This window comes from Cetorhinus maximus, chromosome 1 (genome assembly GCF_964194155.1).
Source record: "Cetorhinus maximus chromosome 1, sCetMax3.hap1.1, whole genome shotgun sequence".
In the NCBI taxonomy this organism is placed as follows: domain Eukaryota; kingdom Metazoa; phylum Chordata; class Chondrichthyes; order Lamniformes; family Cetorhinidae; genus Cetorhinus; species Cetorhinus maximus.
In genome coordinates, this window is record NC_135879.1 from 243,845,182 (window position 1) to 243,863,122 (window position 17,941).

At 46.4% G+C, this 17,941-nt stretch overlaps 1 protein-coding gene across 5 annotated transcripts in view; it reads left to right on the forward strand.

Moving 5' to 3' along the window:
* sfxn5b (sideroflexin 5b) overlaps positions 1-17,941 on the forward strand; it is a 276,386-nt gene that overhangs the window by 128,102 nt on the left and 130,343 nt on the right. For all 5 annotated transcript variants that reach the window (XR_013578416.1, XR_013578417.1, XM_078554987.1 and 2 more), the window contains one exon: positions 10,181-10,271. Coding sequence is in view for 3 of the 5 variants with exons in the window: in XM_078554987.1 (XP_078411113.1) it covers positions 10,181-10,271 (91 nt within the window). In the remaining 2 variants the exon portion in view is untranslated. The remainder of the gene's footprint in view (positions 1-10,180; positions 10,272-17,941) is intronic.

Here is a 17,941-nt window from a genome sequence, read left to right on the forward strand (position 1 = left end):
CCTAATTTTAAAATAGTGTCCCCTAGTTCTGAACTCACCCACAAGAGGAAACATCCTTTCCACATCCACCTTGTCGAGATAGTTCAGGATCTTATTTCACTTCAATCAAGTCATCCCGTTCTCTTCTAAACTCCAGTGAAAACAAGCCCAGTCTGTTCAATCTTTCCTCATAAGACAACCCACTCATTCCAGGTATCAATCTGGTAAACCTCCTTTGTACCGCCTCCAATGCATTTACATCCTTCCTTAAATAAGGGGAATGACAGAGTAAACACTGAAAAGTTGTTTCCCCTTGCTGTGGAATCTAGAACCAAGGGTCACAGTTTCAGGATATGGGGTCGATAAATGGTGAGAACATTGGCGTGGCAAGCAATGACCATCTGCAGCAATAGAGAATCTAGCCATCTCCCCAAAACATTCAACATTGCCAGTGCTGAATACTCCACCATCCACATCTTGGGGGTTACCATTGACCAGGACCGTAACTGGATGAGCCATATAAATACTATGGCTACAAGAGTAGGTCAGAGGATGGGCATTCTGTGGTGAGTAATTCAGGTCCTGCATTCCCAAAGCCTGATGTGTGATGGAATACTTTCCACTTGCCTGGTTGCAAGACCATGAGACCATCCAGAACAAAGTAGGTTGATCGGCATCCCATCAACCATCGTAAACACTCACTCCCTCCACCAATGATGCACAGTGTATGTCATGTACAAGATGTACTACTGCAACTCACCAAACTCCCCTTGACAGCACCTCCCAAATCCAGGGACTGTACCACCTAGAAGAACACCATACATAGGAATAAAAACAGAAAATGCTGGAAAACTCAGCAAGTCTGGCAGCATCTGTGGAGAGAGAAACAGATTTAATGTTTTGAGTCCGTATGACTCTTCTTCAGAGCTCTGAGCAAGTGCCGTTTGAAAGCACTGTCAATGACCCCTGAAAATGTGGATCACTCAACGCCTTTAGGATAGGTGAACAATGTATGGGTGGGACACTTGAAAACATACCCGAGTAACACTTGAGGGTTGTGACTTCCTCTCATGAGTATCACCCTCGAAATGCAATAAAAAGCTTTTCTATATTTTTCCTGCATTTTGGGGGTATGTCTAGAGGCAATAAACATGGGTAGAAATGGGGGTAGGGGGTGCGGCAAAATCCCCAATACCTGATCTTTGCCGCAAAAGCTTTTCTGCCACATTTACCTATCACCCACTGTGCTGTCTGACCTAAAGTGGCTCCCGGCCCATCAATGCTGGGAGCCAGTTTAGAATATGAGAATATTTTAATATTCTCATCTTGTGTTCAAATCCCTCCAAAATCTCTGTGCCTCTCTAATTCTGCCATCTTGTGCATCCTTGATTTTAATCACTTCACTACTGACAGATGTGCCTTCAGCTGCCTAGGCATTCGCTCTCTAAAATTCTCTGTCTCTCTTTTCTCGTTTAAGATGTTCCATAAAACATACTTCTTTGACTCCTGTTTTCAGTGGACATTCCTTTCAAGTGATTAAAGGATTTGATAAGGTAAATATAGAGAAACTATTTCCCCTGGTGAAGGAATTCAGAATAAATGGGTATGGCTTTAAAATTAGATCAAGGCCATTCAGGAGTGAATTCTGGGCCTGAGTTTTTTTGGATGGCAGGATTTCCCTTCCCGCCATCCGCAGAGTTCCTCACCGACTCCCAAGTGCTCTGCAGCCATTTCACACTCAAATGAGCATTAAGTGACTGCAGGCGGGACTTCTGCCCCTCAATCAGGAGGAAGTCCCACCTCGGAGAGCTGCCAGCCAACCTGATTGGCCAGCAACTCTCCAGTCCCTTAAGCGACAAGAGCTGTAGTGGACTGAAGAGGAAGTGCACCAACATTCCTGAGCTGAAGTCCCAGAACCGGAGGACAAGGTAAATTTAAGGGGTCCCAGGATAGGGAGGGGTAGGGAAGGCCTGGAGTTGGGAGGGTGGGGGTTGCTAAGGGGGTGACCGGTGTGTCGAGGGAAAGGCCAGGGATGGGGGGGCGGCCTCTGGACCTTAACCGGGGTGGGAGGTGTTCCCATAGTCAGAAGGGGGCTCAGGGGAGTGTAAAATTCTGGCTCTGCAAGCACTTCTTCACACAAAAGGTAGTGAAAGTCTGGAAGTTTCCTCCCAAAAAGCTGCTGTTGCTGGGGCTCAATTGGAACTTTCAAGAGATTGATTGGTAGTTGTTAAGGAACAAACAAGTGCTATGGAACAAAGGGGAGTTAAGATACAGATCAGCCATGATCTAAGTGAATGGTGGAAGGGCCGAATAGCCTACTCCTGTTCCTAACTTTCTAAAGGAAGGCCACCACGTTTCAGGGGCCAGATTATACCCTTGATGGGCATTCTGTCATCAGACCATTAAAGCCAGTGGTAAAATTGGCCTTCTGACATTTGTCAGAAGGGATAGTGGCTGGGTACATTTCATTGAACTTTTGGTCAATACTTTATTCGGGAAGTATTACTAGAAGAAAATACAATAAAAGGTAGGTGTGGATTTGTGTGACATTGAAATTGGGGCTCACAGCCTGTCACAGGCTGACAGAAATTCAATCTGATACACAACGGGGAACCCTTTACTCCAACTGGATGCTCGAAAACCCACTCTGTGTTTGGTGATTGGTGTGCCACACTCAATAAGAAGATTGTTTTGTCAGTTTTGATTGCTATTGTACTGGTACATGGTAGTTCTTCAAATGGCTATAGTTTATTTCTCAGCTTGTTTCTACACCAATTTAAAACTGTCATAAAACATGATTTATTCCTTTCCCACGTATAAACTATTGCTCCTGCTATTTTACTATTGTTTGTTCTTGCAGCACTGACAAGTTATGTTGGCCATGGCTTGATGCAGCCCAGTATCATGGTCATGGCCCGATGTCCTGGCTGTGCCTTGCTGTTCTGGCCATGGGTCAGTGTGTTGGCCATGCCTTGGGGTCTCAGCCATGCTTCAGTGTGCCTTTGCAGAATCTCCCATTGTATACCTGAAGCTGCAAGCAACCTAAAGCATGTGGTGAAATAAGTCTGGGTAACATGGGGCTATAACTACGATAGCTCCACACCAAGAACTGAGGAAATCCAAGTCATCCATGATGGGAAGTCACTTGTATAATCGTGTTTACTGTGGCTCAGTGGGTAGCACTCTCGTGTTTGAGTTAGTAGGTTGTGGGTTGAAGCCCCACTGCAGAGGCTTGAGCACAAAATGCAGGCTGACGCTCCATTTCTGTACTGTGGAAATGCTGCAGTGTCAGAGGTGTCATCTTTCATATGAGATGGTAAACCAAGGCCCTCTCTGCCCTCTTGGGTGAACATAAAAGATACCATTGCGCTATTCTGAAGTAGAGTTCCTGCCCCACCCACCTGGTATCCAGTCCAATATTTATCCCCAAGCCAAACTCATTACATCAGCATTTGACAAAGTATGGCATCAAGGAGACCGGAATCTTCTCCCCCCCCCACCCCACTGCAGGAGATGAGGAATGAGGCTGGGAGGCCTGAGAATTTTGCAAGTTGGTATCGGGACTGATATCCGACGCCTTCTTGCCTCCACTGGTATTAAGCTCTGGGCGGGAAAGCCCATAGGTAACCTTCCCACCCTGCCTCCACTTGAGTCTCTTAAGTGGCCAATTAGCAACCACTAAGGGCCTCTTCCCACCTCCGCTACAATTTTTCCAACTCCAGACGGACCTGCAGACATGCGGCCTGCACGACTGGTAAAACTGCAGGCTGCATGTCAGCTGAAGTGGGTTCCCTCAATTTGCACTAATCTGTGCATGATCGAGGGAATAACAGCCACCTCCTGCCCTTGCTGCCAATGCCCATGGCAAACCTTGCTCCACGACCCCCACTCTGCAAGATCACCGCCCCAGCAGCCCTTACGTTTTTTTCCTGGGTTGCTCCACGATCTTGGGACTCCGGGCTGGTGTTTTCTGGCAGTAGCCGCAGCCACTGATTGGCTGACAGCTCTTAGTGAGCAGGAAGTCATCTTCCTAAGTCTGAAAGAAGGCCCTCTGCTGTCCACTTAACTGTCTGATTGGCAGAAGATACTGCAGGCCATCCTCCTCAGATAAGCGCAAAAGGTAAATGTGGGTGTCTCGCTGCTTTTTCAGGCAGCGAGCAAGACACCTGCCAAGAATGGAAGATTGCGCCCCATGTAAAATAGAAGTCAATGTGAATGGGGGTATTCTCCCATGACTGGAGTCATTTCTCCCTTGACTGAAGTTATTCCAAGCACAAAGGAAGGTGGTTGGGTTTTTTTTACTCATTCATGGGATGTGGGCATCACTGGCTAGGCCAGCATTTATTGCCCATCCCTAATTGCCCTTGTTCAGAGGGCATTTAAGAGTCAACCTGTGAGTCTGGAGTGGGTTGCTGTGGGTCTGGAATCACATGTAGGCCAGACCAGGCAGATTTCCTTCCCTAAAGGACATTAGTGAACAAGAGGGCTTTTACAAAAAAAAATCAGCAATGGTTTCATGGTCATCATCAGACTTTTAATTCCAGATTTTTATTGAATTCAAATTTCACCATTTGCCATGGTGAACCCAGGTCCCCAGAGCATTACACTGGGTCTCTGGAGTACTAGTCAGTGACACTATCACTATGCCACAGCCTCCACCAATCATCTTAGCCCCAGGACATCACTGCAGGAGTTCCTCAGGCTAGGGTCTTCGGCCCAACCATCTTTAGCTGCTTCACCCCATTATATAGTCAGAAGTGGAGATATTCGCTGATGATTCCACAGTATTCAGTTGCTTTTGGAACACCAGTTAATGAAGCAGTCGTTCCCACATGCAGGAAGATAGTGATGTAGTGCTAATGTCACTCGATTAGTAATCCAGAGGTCAGGCTAATGCTCTGAGGACACGGTGCTGGTGGAATTGAAAAAACTCAATAAATAAATCCGGAATTGAAAGCTAGCCTCAGTAATGGTGACCTTGAAACTGTCATCAGTTGTCATAAAAACCCACCTGATTTACTAATGTCTGTCAGGGGATGCAATCTGCCAACCTTACCCAGTCTGGCTGATATGTGACTGTAGACCCACAGTAATGTGATTGACTCTTAACTGCCCTCTGAAATGGCCTAGCCACTCAGTTCAAGGGCAATTAGGGATAGGCAACAAATGCTGTCCTTGCCAGTGATGCCCACATCCCATGAAAGAATTTTTAAAAACCTGGACAACAATCAGGCTTGGGCTGATGAGTGGCAAGTAACAGCTACAACCATCTTCCTTTGTGCTAATTATGACTTTTCACTGACTTCATTTTACTAGCTTTCTTTAATATCACACTTGGTCAACTGCTGCCTTGGTGTTAAGGGCAAGTCACACTCGCCTCACATCTTTTGTCCATGTTTGGAACAAGGTACTGATGAGGTCTAGAGCCGAATGGTCCTTGCAGAACCCAAATGGAGAATGGGTGAGCAGGTTCCTGATAGCACCCTCAATAACACCTTCCATTACTTTGCAGATGTCTGAGAATAGACTAATGGGGGAGTAATTGACTGGATTGTACTTTTCCTTCTTTTGTAGATAGGACACACCGGGACAATTTTCCACATTGTCATGTGGTTGCCAATGTTGTAGCTGTACTAGAATAACTTGTACTGGCTAGAAGCATGGATACTTCTGGATCACAAGACTACCACCAGGATGTTGTCAAGGCCCATAGACTTCGGTGTATCTATTGCACTCAGTTGTTTCTTCATACCACATGGATGAATCATTGGCTGAAAATTGTTGGGGACCTCAGGAGGAGGTTGAGATGGATGAGGATGGTGATGTCTGTAGAGTCTCCTCCTCTAGTTAGTTCTTTAATTTGTCATCAGCATTCACAACTGCATATGGCAGGACTGCGGAGCTTAGATCTGACCTTTTAGTTGTTGGATTGCTTAACTCTGTCTTTCACATGCTCCTTCTGTTATGTCGTATGATTATAGTCCTGTGCTGTAGCTTCAGCAGCTTGACACCTCAATTTTAGTTATTCCTGGTGCTGCTCTTGGCATGTTCCCCTACTTTCCTCAATGAACTAGGGCTGGCCCCCTGGCTTGATGGTAATGCTAGATTGAGGGGTATGTCGGGCCATGAGGTTATCGATTATGGCTGAACACAATTCTGCTGATGCTGTTGGCCTCATGGCTACCCACTTATAAGCTGCTGGATCTGTTCTGAATTTACCCCATTCACTATGGTGGTGGTGTCACAGAATCTGGTGGAGGGTATCTCCAATGGAATTTTGTTTCTACAAGGACTATGATGTGGTCCCCCCTACCACTAATCTCATAGGTGTATTTGCAACGATAAGTTGGTAAAGGTGAGGTCAAGTAGGCTTCCCCTCATTTTGGTCCTCTCACCATCTGCTGCTGGCCCAATCTGGCAACTATGTCTTTCAGGACCCGGCCACCCTGGTCAGTAGTGGTGCTACCAAGTGACTCCTGGTGATGAGCATTGAAGTCCCCAGCCAGAATGTATCTTGTGCCCTTGTTACCCTCAGTGATTCCTCCAAGTGATGGCTGACGTGGAAGAGTACTAATTCATTAACTGAGGAAGGTTGGTGGGTGTAATCAATAAGACGTTTGCCTTATCCATATCTCACATGATGCCATGAGACCTTTTGGAGTTTGCAATCAATTTTGAGAACTCCCAGAGCCACTTCCTCCAGGACATACTCAACAGTGGTGCTGATGACTGAAAGATTGGCTTAAAGGTATGATTCAGTGAGTATGTCAGGCTATTGTTTGACTAGTCTGTGGGACAGCTCTCCCAATTTTAGCACAAGTCTCCAGATGTCAGTGAGGAGGACTTTGCAGTGTTTACAGGGCTAACTGAGCCTTTGTTGTGTCTAGTGCCCAGGCCTATGCCAAGTGATTCATTCAGTTTTGCTCATATCAGACTTTTTCACAGCAATTTTGCTACAACTGAGTGACTTATTAGGCCATTTAGGAGAGCAGTTAAGAGGCAAGCTCATTTCTGTTGGTTTGGAGTCACATATAGGCCAGACTGGGTAGGCAGGGTGGATTTCCTATCCTGAAGAACTTTAGTGAACCAAATTGGTTCTAATAACAATCCAGTAATATCATGACTATTATTACTGATAGTAGCTTCTTATTCCAAATTCATTTTTGGAATTAATTGCATTTGAATTTGCAGCTACTGGAATTTGAGCTTATGGGTGGAATTTTAACCATGGTGTGCCACTCACAACAGTAGATCAGGAAGGGGGCAGCATATCCACTCTCTTGCCTTTTGCTGGTTCCCATGCAATTACAATTAAAATTTAAAGTGGCAGTGGGGGAAGCTTTTCAATGGTGAAACCTGCCATCAGCTGACCATTCTGCAGCTACAGACGGCCTACAGAAGAGCCTTCTGGACAAATAGGGAGGCTCTGCATCACGGCCAGTACTCTCCTCCCGAACACCATTGCCATTAACATAAGACTTATTGAGAGCACAAAGGTTGCTTTCTGTTTTTCAGATTTAAATTTCACTTGTAAATATTTCATTGGTTTCACTTTGTTCATGTCTGCATCATTGTTATTTGTTTGAAACTAGCATAGTCAGAAAACGAAATGTACTGGTATGCCTCATAGATGGCACACATGGTTACATGGGAGTTAGAGACATTTCCTTTACTGTAGAAGAAACAATGTTGTGTTCTTGTGTCCACCCTTTATTAAATGTTCACATTAGTGTCCATGAGATTCTCGTGTGCTGCTGACCTTACAATGAAGATAGGACATAATTACAAAAAGTTTTAATATAATGAGTATTCATTGCATGCAAATATATTACTAGTAGGAACTTGCCTTGGGATGGTGTGAGGCCCGACCTGCTACAAACATGCCACTGAGTTAATCTCAAAGTTTTAACCTGACATCAGGAAAGCAAAGTTTCAGCTCCCGCCTAATTACATCACCCTGCCTTCCCTGCTGTTGCAGGCCCCATAAAATCCGCCCTCCCCATGTCTCTGGATCATTAGTCTGCACGTCTGGAGTACTAGAAATGTCCTCCTTCTTCCGTAACCGAGGTTTTCCACCCACGGTGGTTGACAGGGCCCTCAACCTTGTCCGGCCCATCTCCCGCACATCCGCCCTCACGCCTTCTCCTCCCTCCCAGAAACATGATAGGGTCCCCCTTGTCCTCACTTATCACCCCACCAGCCTCCGCATTCAAAGGATCATCCCCCGCCATTTCCGCCAACTCCAGCATGATGCCACCACCAAACACATCTTCCCCTCACCTCCCCCTGGCGGCATTCCGTAGGGATCGTTCCCTCTGTGACACCCTGGTCCACTCCTCCATCATCCCCTACTCCTCAACCCCCTCCCATGGCACCTTCCCATGCAACCACAGAAGATGCAACATCTGCCCCTTCACTTCCTCTCTCCTCACCATCCAAGGGCCCAAACACTCTTTTCAAGTGAAGCAGCATTTCACTTGCACTTCCCTCAACTTAGTCTACTGCATTCGTTGCTCCCAATGAGGTTTCCTCTACATTGGAGAGACTAAACGCAGACTGGGTGACCGCTTTGCAGAACACCTTCAGTCTGTCCGCAAGCATTACCCAGACCTCCCTGTCGCTTGCCATTTCAACACTCCACCCTGCTCTCATGCCCACATGTCTGTCCTTGGATTGCTGCATTGTTCCAGTGAAGCTCAACGCAAACTGGAGGAACAGCACCTCATCTTCCGACTAGGCACTTTACAGCCTTTCGGACTGAATATTGAGTTCAACAATTTTAGATGATGAACTCCCTCCTCCATCCCCACCCCCTTTCCGTTTCTTCCCCCTCCTTTTTGTTTTTTCCAATAATTTATATAGATTTTTCTTTTCCCACCTATTTCCATTATTTTTAAATGTATTTCCACCCATTGTTTATCTCTACCTTTTAGCCTTTTTAGTATTCCTTGCCCCCACCCCACCCCCACTAGGTCTATCTGTACCTTGTTTGTCCTGCTGTCTACTCTTAATTAGCACATTCCTTTAGATAATATGACCACCTTCAACACCTCTTTGTCCTTTTCTCTGTGACATCTTTTGGTTATCTCCACCTATCACTGGCTTCTTGTCCCAACAACCCCCCCCCCACTCCTTAAACTAGCTTATATTTCACCCCTTTCCTATTTTTACTTAGTTCTGTTGAAGGGTCATGAGGACTTGAAACGTCAACTGTGCTCTTCTCCGCCGATGCTGCCAGACCTGCTGAGTTTTTCCAAGTATTTCTGTTTCTGTTTTCGTCTGGAATACTAGACCAGTAACATAAAAACTTTGGTACTAAATCCTCATCTCCACATTCTAGTAAATTTCTACTGTAAACCTCTCCAAAATCTTGGTATCCTTCCTAAAATGTCAAGCCCAGTACATGAGGGGTGCGAGCATGGAAGGACAATCATTTTAAATTCAGTTTTTTGGGCATTGGAAACCTGTAGAGTTCTGTGAAGCTTGAAGTGATTTAGGGCTTGACACAAGATACAAATAGTGACATTTTAGACAAGTTAGTATTAGTGAAGAATAGAGGAAATGGAGGACAGAAGAGGATTTTGGAGAAATAGAGTCTGGGAGTGATAAAATGTTTGACGAGGAAAGCTGACTTGCTTGTGTTAGATGAGAATGTGATGAAAGTGAAAGTCTAGCCTGAAGCTGCTCTTTTACAACTCAGTAAATACAAGAGAGCTCATCAATCAATCTCTCTCATGTTTCTCCTCTTCCTTTCTTCTCTGTTTCCATTTTACTTTTACTAATAATATTGTTATTGTCAGTGTTCTTCCAAATCCCTTGCCCTACTTTCTCTTCCTACCTGCTATGTTCTGGCTGTCGAAATAAAGGCTTATCACATAAGCTCCTGCTTGAGCTCAGCTCCTAGGATTCAAACCTGGAATTTACTCACTTCCCTCCCTCTTTTCCTTTCCTCCTATAATCTTACATGGTTTTAAAACCCAGCTTTGGTTTCCCCTAATAACTTCTTACCAGTTTATCATGTCCCTCTCACTGTTTTGAGTATCCTGCACAATAAGCTTCGGCCACCTACCTGTCTTCCATTTTTTTTAAAGAAAGTGAATTTTGCAGCTTCCAGGTTATGGGGTTTTGATGAGAGACTTTATTTTTATTTTGTTTAATAAAATGTAGGCCCTGTCTGAGGCTTTCTTTCCTTTCTTTTAAGGTCGGCCTAAACGTTTTCATCAAGAAAGCCAACAGGTTTAACCCTGCCACCCGTTCATTGATCCAACGGTTCGTGCCATTCCCTGCTGTAGGTACGTGAGATTTGTACTGTCAACTTAAACAAAAGCAAAAATGCAAAAATTCATATACTTCCTCACTGATAGCTTTCGCTCTCGTCCTGTGAATATTTCTGTTTCCACCTCTTTGCCCCTGCCACTTTTTCCACACAACTCTCACATTCTCTTTCTCAGCATCTCACTGTTTTCTCATCTGCTTCTGTGTTGCCACTTGGTTACTCTGTCCTTTGTTGTCTATGTCTGCCTTTGTCAAGGGGAGGCTCCCAAGAGATGGAAATAGTCTACATTTTCCTGGAGCTGGCCAATGATCTTGCCTAGCCAGCGACACATAAATAATGAAAACAAATCAATGGGGGCAGATGGTATGCTGTGGGAGCTGGTTGGAAGAAGACCTTTGTTTTCTGGGTGTTTAGTGAAAGGCTTATTTTCTGATATGTTTCAGAGAAGGAGTTGACCATGACCTGGAACTCAATTTCTGAGGGAGTGCACAAAAAAACGTCATCTGCACACTGAAGCTCAGTCACTGAAGTTGGAGTGATTTTGGCTATGGATTGAAGTTAGTGTAGGTTGAACAGTTTTCTGTCTCTTTCTTAAATTATCTTCCCATCTGTGGTAATTTGCTGGAGGTGAGGTGCAGTATTGCAGTGAAGAAGATGGAGAAGAGGGTTGGTGCAATGATGTAGCCTTCTTTGACCCCAAACTTCATTGAGATAGAGTCTGTGGTGGTTCCATTGGTGAGGATCATGGCTTGCACGTCATCGTGGAGTAGGAGGAGGATGGCAACAAATTTCTGAGGGGGGCCAAATTTGAGGAGAATACTGCGTAAACCTTCACTGTTGACAACGTCAAAGGCTTTCGTGAGTTCAAAAAAGGCTATGTACAGTGGTTGGTGCTGTTCCTTGCATAGCCATCGGTGACAAATTTATCACCACCTCCCATTTGCCAGCCTTCAGCCGACTGAGGAAAAGACTGTTTGAGGACCAGGACCTCACTCTCGAGACGAAGGCCATGGTTTACCGGACAGCAGTGATTCCTACACACCTATACGCTTCAGAGACTTGGACAACCTACCTCATGCCACTGAGAAGTATCACCAGCGGTGCCTTCACAAGATCCTCCAAATCCAGTGGCAAGAAAGGCAGTCCAACAGCAGCATCCTCTCCCAAACCAACATGTCCACCATTGAGGAGCTAATCACTCAAAACCAGCTCCACTGGCTAGGATGTTTCATTCATATGCCTGACACCAGACCCTTGAAGCAACTCTTCAACTCGGAATGCAGTCATGGCAGGGCACTCCCAGGAGGACAGCAGAAATGCTTTAGAGGTATCTGCAAAGCATCCATGAAAAGGGTCAACCATCCCCGCCAACTTATGGTTTATGACCAACCAAAATGAAGAAGGTTCATTCAGGAAGGCACCGTTCACATCGCGAGACTTTGTTGGGAACACACACAGGCAAAATCAAGGTGTCAGAGAGAGCGCACAAACCTCCCAATAACTCATCTACCCAACCCTCCAAGCACCACCTGCCCCACATATGTAAGAGTTTTCAGATCATGCATTGGACTTAGCAGCCATCTGAGAACCCACCTAACCAGAGTGAGAGCAAGTTATCCTCGATCCCTGAGGGATTGCCTAAGAAGAAGAAGACTTTGTCCTTCCCTCTCTTTGCCTCTCTCACTTTCTGTTTAACTGTTTTCTCCCCTTTCTCACATTTTGTCCAACTATTTTCCCATTTCCTTTCTGCAACTATCTTGCCTTCCCTCGCTCTTATCTGCTTTTGTTTGCCTTGCTCTCTCTGTTTTCTGTCTACATTTGCCTCTTCACATTACAACAATGACTACTCTTTAAAACTCCTTCATTGGCTGTAAAGCACTTTGGGATTTCCTGAGGTCATGAAATGCTTACAGGAATGCAAATACTTCCTTTTCATTCTAGGAAATTAAACGGAAGACATTTCCGTGGGCAAGCATCTGTGAAACAGTGATCACAATATCATTAAGTTCTGCGTTCGGTCTGCTTTGGAAATATTCTGTGGCAACAACAATTTGCATTTGTGTAGCACCTTTAACGTATTAAAAGGCCCAAAAACACTTCACAGTAGCGTTATCGATGGATATATTAGGACAGGTGACCAAAACCTCAGTAAAAGTGGTAGGTTTTAGGGCACATCTTATAGGAGGAGAGAGAAGCAGAAAGGCTGAGGAAGGTTAGGGCCTAGAGAACTGAAAGCATGACTACCAGTAGTGGAGGGAAGAAAATTGGGGATGCACAAGAGGCCAGAATAGGCAGAATGCAGTGGTATTGGAGAGTTGTTGGGTTAGAGGAGGTTACAGAGGTCTTGGAGGGCTTGAGTCTTGGCAGTCCTGATTGATGTTATAGTTCCTGATGAAATCTGTTGCCCAGTGCAAGATGCCAGTACATTAGCAAACAAAACAATCATCAATAATAAAATATTGTAATGTGAATTAAACACAGGGAAGACACAACGTCTGAGAAGGGAGCAACCAGGCAGTGGCATCAGGGGAGATGGTGGCATAACGGTAACGTCACTTGTCTAACAATCCTGAGGCCCAGGCTTTTTCTCTAGACAATGGTTCAAATCCCACCATGGCAGCTGGTGAAATTTGAATTCAATGAATAAATCTGGAATTGAAAGCTAGTTTCAGAGATGGTGATGATGATAAATATTTCTTTTGTTGTAAAAACCCATCTGGTTCACTCATGCCCTTTAGGGAAGGAAATCTGCCATCCTCACTTGGTCTGGCCTACATGTGACTCCAGACCCATAGCGACGTGGTTGACTCTAACTGTTCTCTGAAATGGTCGGCAAGCTACTCAGTTCAAGGGCAATTTGGGATGGGCAACAAATGCTGGCCTTGCCAGCGATGCCCACAAAGAATAAAGAAAATATATACTCAGGCTCAGGTTGCCAGCCCTCCAAGATTGTGCTGGACCTTCCAGAAATCGAAGTTTAATTTCCAAGATGCTGCTCCAAGGGATCCAGAAGAAAAAAAATAGGGGCTTTTTAGCACCCTAAGACTTCTGTATATTGGTAGAATAGCACTGGAGATGACAGAAAAATGCTGTTTGACTAACAAATCAGAAATTATCCAATCCATTCACTTGCCAGTTGGCTGTGGGACATCATGAGGATGAAGGTGCCATTTGAATCAGGAGGTCAGATGATGAACTCTCCTGGAATATTTCTAGCCAACACTAGTAACCCGAATTCAGCCTTATTTGGATGCTGTGGTGACCTGCAGTATCACTGAGCCAAGTACACAGAGCAGCAGCAGCCAAATGTTGAGACAAACCCAAGTTCAGCGATATAAAAATGCACTCTTCAGCAGTGCATACCTGGCATGTTCAATGGTACATAACATATGTGTTCAATATTACATACCTTATGTGTTCAAGAATGCAAACCTGAGCTATTCAATAGTACATATCTGATGAGTTATATTGTTCATATCTGAAGCATTATATAATACACAACTGGTGCATTTAATACTATATGCCTGAAGCCTTATATACTGTTGGGTTAGCTTCTGTGATGATGACTGCTCTTTCCAGATCAAATTATGAGGAGCAATCCTCTGCAATGTTTGTTTTGAAACATATGCTGTTATCTGTTTGCCCTCAAATATGACAACCATCCCCCGACACCATCCTGCCTCCACACTGCAGTCCTTGCAGGTGTGGGCAGCTGTTTTGTTCGTGGCTGTGCAGCTGTGTTTTTTTTTTCACTTTGATTTGTGGGGAACTGTCAGGGATTGTGTACTGATCCCTGCACAGTCAGCCTCCTGTACTGTAGTCCCCATCTGGTATCAAGATACCAATATAAAGAATTACAATGGCCTAAACGCTGTTACTGGACAAATAATGCAGAGGGGTTTAGGTCTCGGCCAAACGATTTTGGGGAATCGAGCTGCTGAGCTGTTAATTCCGTGCCCAAAAAAATAACTGTGAAAGCTGCTAGATTGTTGCCAAGACTCAACTGGTTCATTCATTCATGAAAGAGAATCTGATACTCTTACCTGGTTTGACCTGCAGGTGACTGCAGCCCCACACTACGGGCAGGATCATCTGTGCCCGTTGGCATCGAGCGTGTTCGGTGCCGTGAGCGGACAATATGGCGAGAAGGCCAAAAATCAGCTTCACGACATCGTAAAACCAGTTTGCGATCGTCCGCTCAGCCCGTGTTTCCCCCCATCATTGTAATACATCTGCATATCATTATAAGGCTAGCCCACCAGATTCATGCCCCCCCCCCCTTGCTGGATCGTCTGCCCACCTTGGCGTGATTGCACGCCAACGTGTTTCACGACAGCATATAAAAGGCGTGCACTTGGCAGGCTGCACTTGGAGGGAGGATGATGACGACATGCAGTGAGGAAACACCATAAGATCCTCCCATTACATCTATGAATGTTTGACTCCAGCCTGGCTTATGGCAGCGCAGATACTCTCTGTGATAATGCTCTTGCCCTGGAGACACAGTGGAGGCCCTATTAGTCGCTCGATTACAGGAGCATGACCATGTCATGCAGTGAGAACACTCTATAAATCTTCACATAGCCTCTGAGGATGTCTGACTCCTGTCTGTCTGAGGGCAGCTTGTTTGCGCTCTGTAATCAGCGTCCTATCATAGAGACACAGCCATGAAACCTTAAAAGCCTCTGATCCTTTGCCCACCTTCAGCACCTGACCCCTTCACGAGCACAGAGTCACTGGTCACAGATGCTGAAGAGATGAGGGCCAGCCCCACCTTAAAGGTAGTGAGAGCACACAGAGAGAATGAGAGGACTCTGTGACACCTGCCCATGACATTCTGGCAGTAATGATAAGCACCATTGAGGTGCAGGTATCATTAATGTGCCCAGGGAGTGTGAGGCCGGACCATCACTGGTCAAAGGCTGCACAAAGCACAGGGAAGAGACCCTGGACTGACACACCTGCCTTTATCTTGTGCAGGAACCACATCTGAGTGACACGAACACTGCTCATGAGAACAAGGAGCCATAGGCAGGGAGGCACTGTTGGGAGTTTATTTGCAATAGCGAACATTATGTATTAGTGATTAACACCCCTGCCCAGGCTGTGCAACTACATCATCTTAACTTTCCTAACCCTGCCGCTACATCTTGGTGCTCCCTGGACATCCACAGCGGAGGTGGAGGCAGCCTGCTGACTGCTACGCCCTGTCTGTGATGACCTTGACAGGCGTCCTCTGGAGGTCCGAGACCTCGAGGGTCCCGGCCTGCTTTCAGGGTCCTGCTGTGTGGCAGTGACACCCTCCTCAGCCTGTGGAGCTGGAGCTGCTGAGGTCACAGGAAGAGGGGATTCGGATGGGCCAGACAGCTGCTGATCCTCCTCCCAATGGGTTCCCGACAGTCCCTGGCTGACTCCTTGAGGAGAAGGGGTAGCAGCAGTGCGATCGAGCTTACCCGCACCTGTCTTGCATTGACACTGTTGGAAGCCATCTATGGCTTCAGTGATGGAGTTTAGCCCGTGCAGCAGTGCAGGAGCGACGTCCTGGACCAAGGTCTCCCAGTGTTGACCTCTGTGCGTTGGCATGCCGGCGCTATCACCTCCACCTGAAAGCGAACGATCTCCTCCATCGTGCCTTGCAATCTGAGGAATACAGCGGACATCCCTTCCTGATGTTCCTGAGCTTGCCTTTGCAGCTCCAGCAACTGTGACATGACCGAGTCCAGAGGCTCGTCATCTGACTCGGACTCCGCAAATTTCTGGCCTCCAGCAGTCCTCCCAGTGGCGGAAGTCCCTGCTGCCACCTGCTGTGGATCAGACAGTGTGATGTGCTCACCAGATTGTGATCCCAAGGCTACTCTAAAGCTAGGTCCCACCGAGGTGTGTGTGTCTCTGCGCTGGTGGAGGGTGTGGGTGAGCGCTGTGACAGGACTTCAAGGGGAGTGCCTTCAGATTCCTCTTCAGAGGTTTCTTTGGGGCTTGATTGGAGGCTGTGGGTTGTGGACTCTGTCGGCTGTTTCCCAGATGTGCCTGTGAAAGCAGGGAGAGATAATTAGCGCATGGCAGTGGCCTGTGAAAGAGAATACATCACTCACAGTGTGGTTGTCTGCTGGATGTTGCACTGCTGGATCTTCACTTGGTAGAGCAGCGCCGACCTCACCGTCAGCACAGGACCGGTCCAGATCCTCGCTGGCTAGCTGGATGGCTGTGTTTTCGGAGTCCGTGAGGACCTTGATTTCAGACACTCCTCCACCGGTCTGCGACCTCGCCCTCTTCTGTGCCAGCTTTCCTGCATCATTAGAAATGGAGAGAGTGTAAGAAGGACACCTGCCAGGCCAGATGATAAGTATGCCTGGCATGTGTGGGTGGTGAGTGGTCCCATGGATGGGATGAGGACAATGAAAGCATGTGTGAGAGAGTGAATGGTGATGTCCCTTGAACTGGCAGTGAGTGAACGCCCTGTGGATGTGTGATGGGTTGTGAGTGTGTGAGTTGAGAGCGATAAGAAGAGTGACTTACCCTGGCAGAATGGAGGAGATCATTCAATCTCTTGCAGCACTGGATGGCTGTCCTCTTCTGCAGGATGTTGGCGCTGACCACCGCTGCCACCGACTCCCAATCCGGGTTAGTGATGTTGCTGCCCCTCCTGTGGACAGAACGGGGGTAGAGGACATCACAGCGAGCCTCCACTGCGCCCAAAAGGCGCCCAAGGGACACGTCACTGAACCTGGGGGCTGCAGTATTTTTGGCTATCAGGGCCATGTCTTCTTTGCAGCAGTCCTGGGCTGGAAGCACTGAGAAGTGTGTGCACAGCTGCATTTAAAATATGGCGTCCAGCATGATGAACTAACTTGCTGGAGTTTTTTGAAGAGGTAACAGAAAAGGTCGATGAGGGTAACGTTCTCCTTGGAGAGAAGAGGCTAAGAGGAGATTTGACAGAGATGTTCAAAATCATGAGGGGGCTGGACAGAGTAGATAGGGAGAAGCTGTTCCCACTCGTAAAAGAACAAGAGGGCACAGATTTAAAGCGATTTGCAAAGATGCAAATGTGACGCAAGAGAAAACTTTTTCACATGAGAAGTTCGGGTCTGGAATGCACTACCTGGAAGTGTGGTGGAGGCAGGTTCAATTGAGGCATTCAAGAGGATATTGGATGATTATTTGAATAGAAACAATGTGCAGGGAAAAGGCAGGGCAATGGCACTAGGTCATAATGCTCATTTGGAGAGCCGGTGCAGACACAATGGGCCGAATGGCCTCCTTCTGTGCCGTTAAAATTCTCTGATCAAGCGACGAGATGATGGTGTGGTGGGCGAATGAGAGCCCGCTCGCCATGCAAATGGCCTGTTTCCTGCGAATTCATAATTAATGTGGCGAGTTTGGGATGATACGGCGTGAAAAGCCACCATTGCTTGTATTGTTGTACCCGCCTGCTATCGCACTTAGTGAAAATCTGGGGCGATTCTGCCCTAGCTGTCGAACTTTAATGCCCTCGAGGCAACTAGTGATGGAGATTAAATGCTTTGTCACTGTGGCCCACATCCCCTCAACAGTTTAAAAAACATTGAAAATAGAAGGAAACTGATTCACTAGAAAGGTTTAAAATTGATAAGGAGGTATTATTCGAGATAGAATTAATAGTCACATGGAAAAACGTGGATTGATTCGGAAGAGTCAGCATGGATTTGT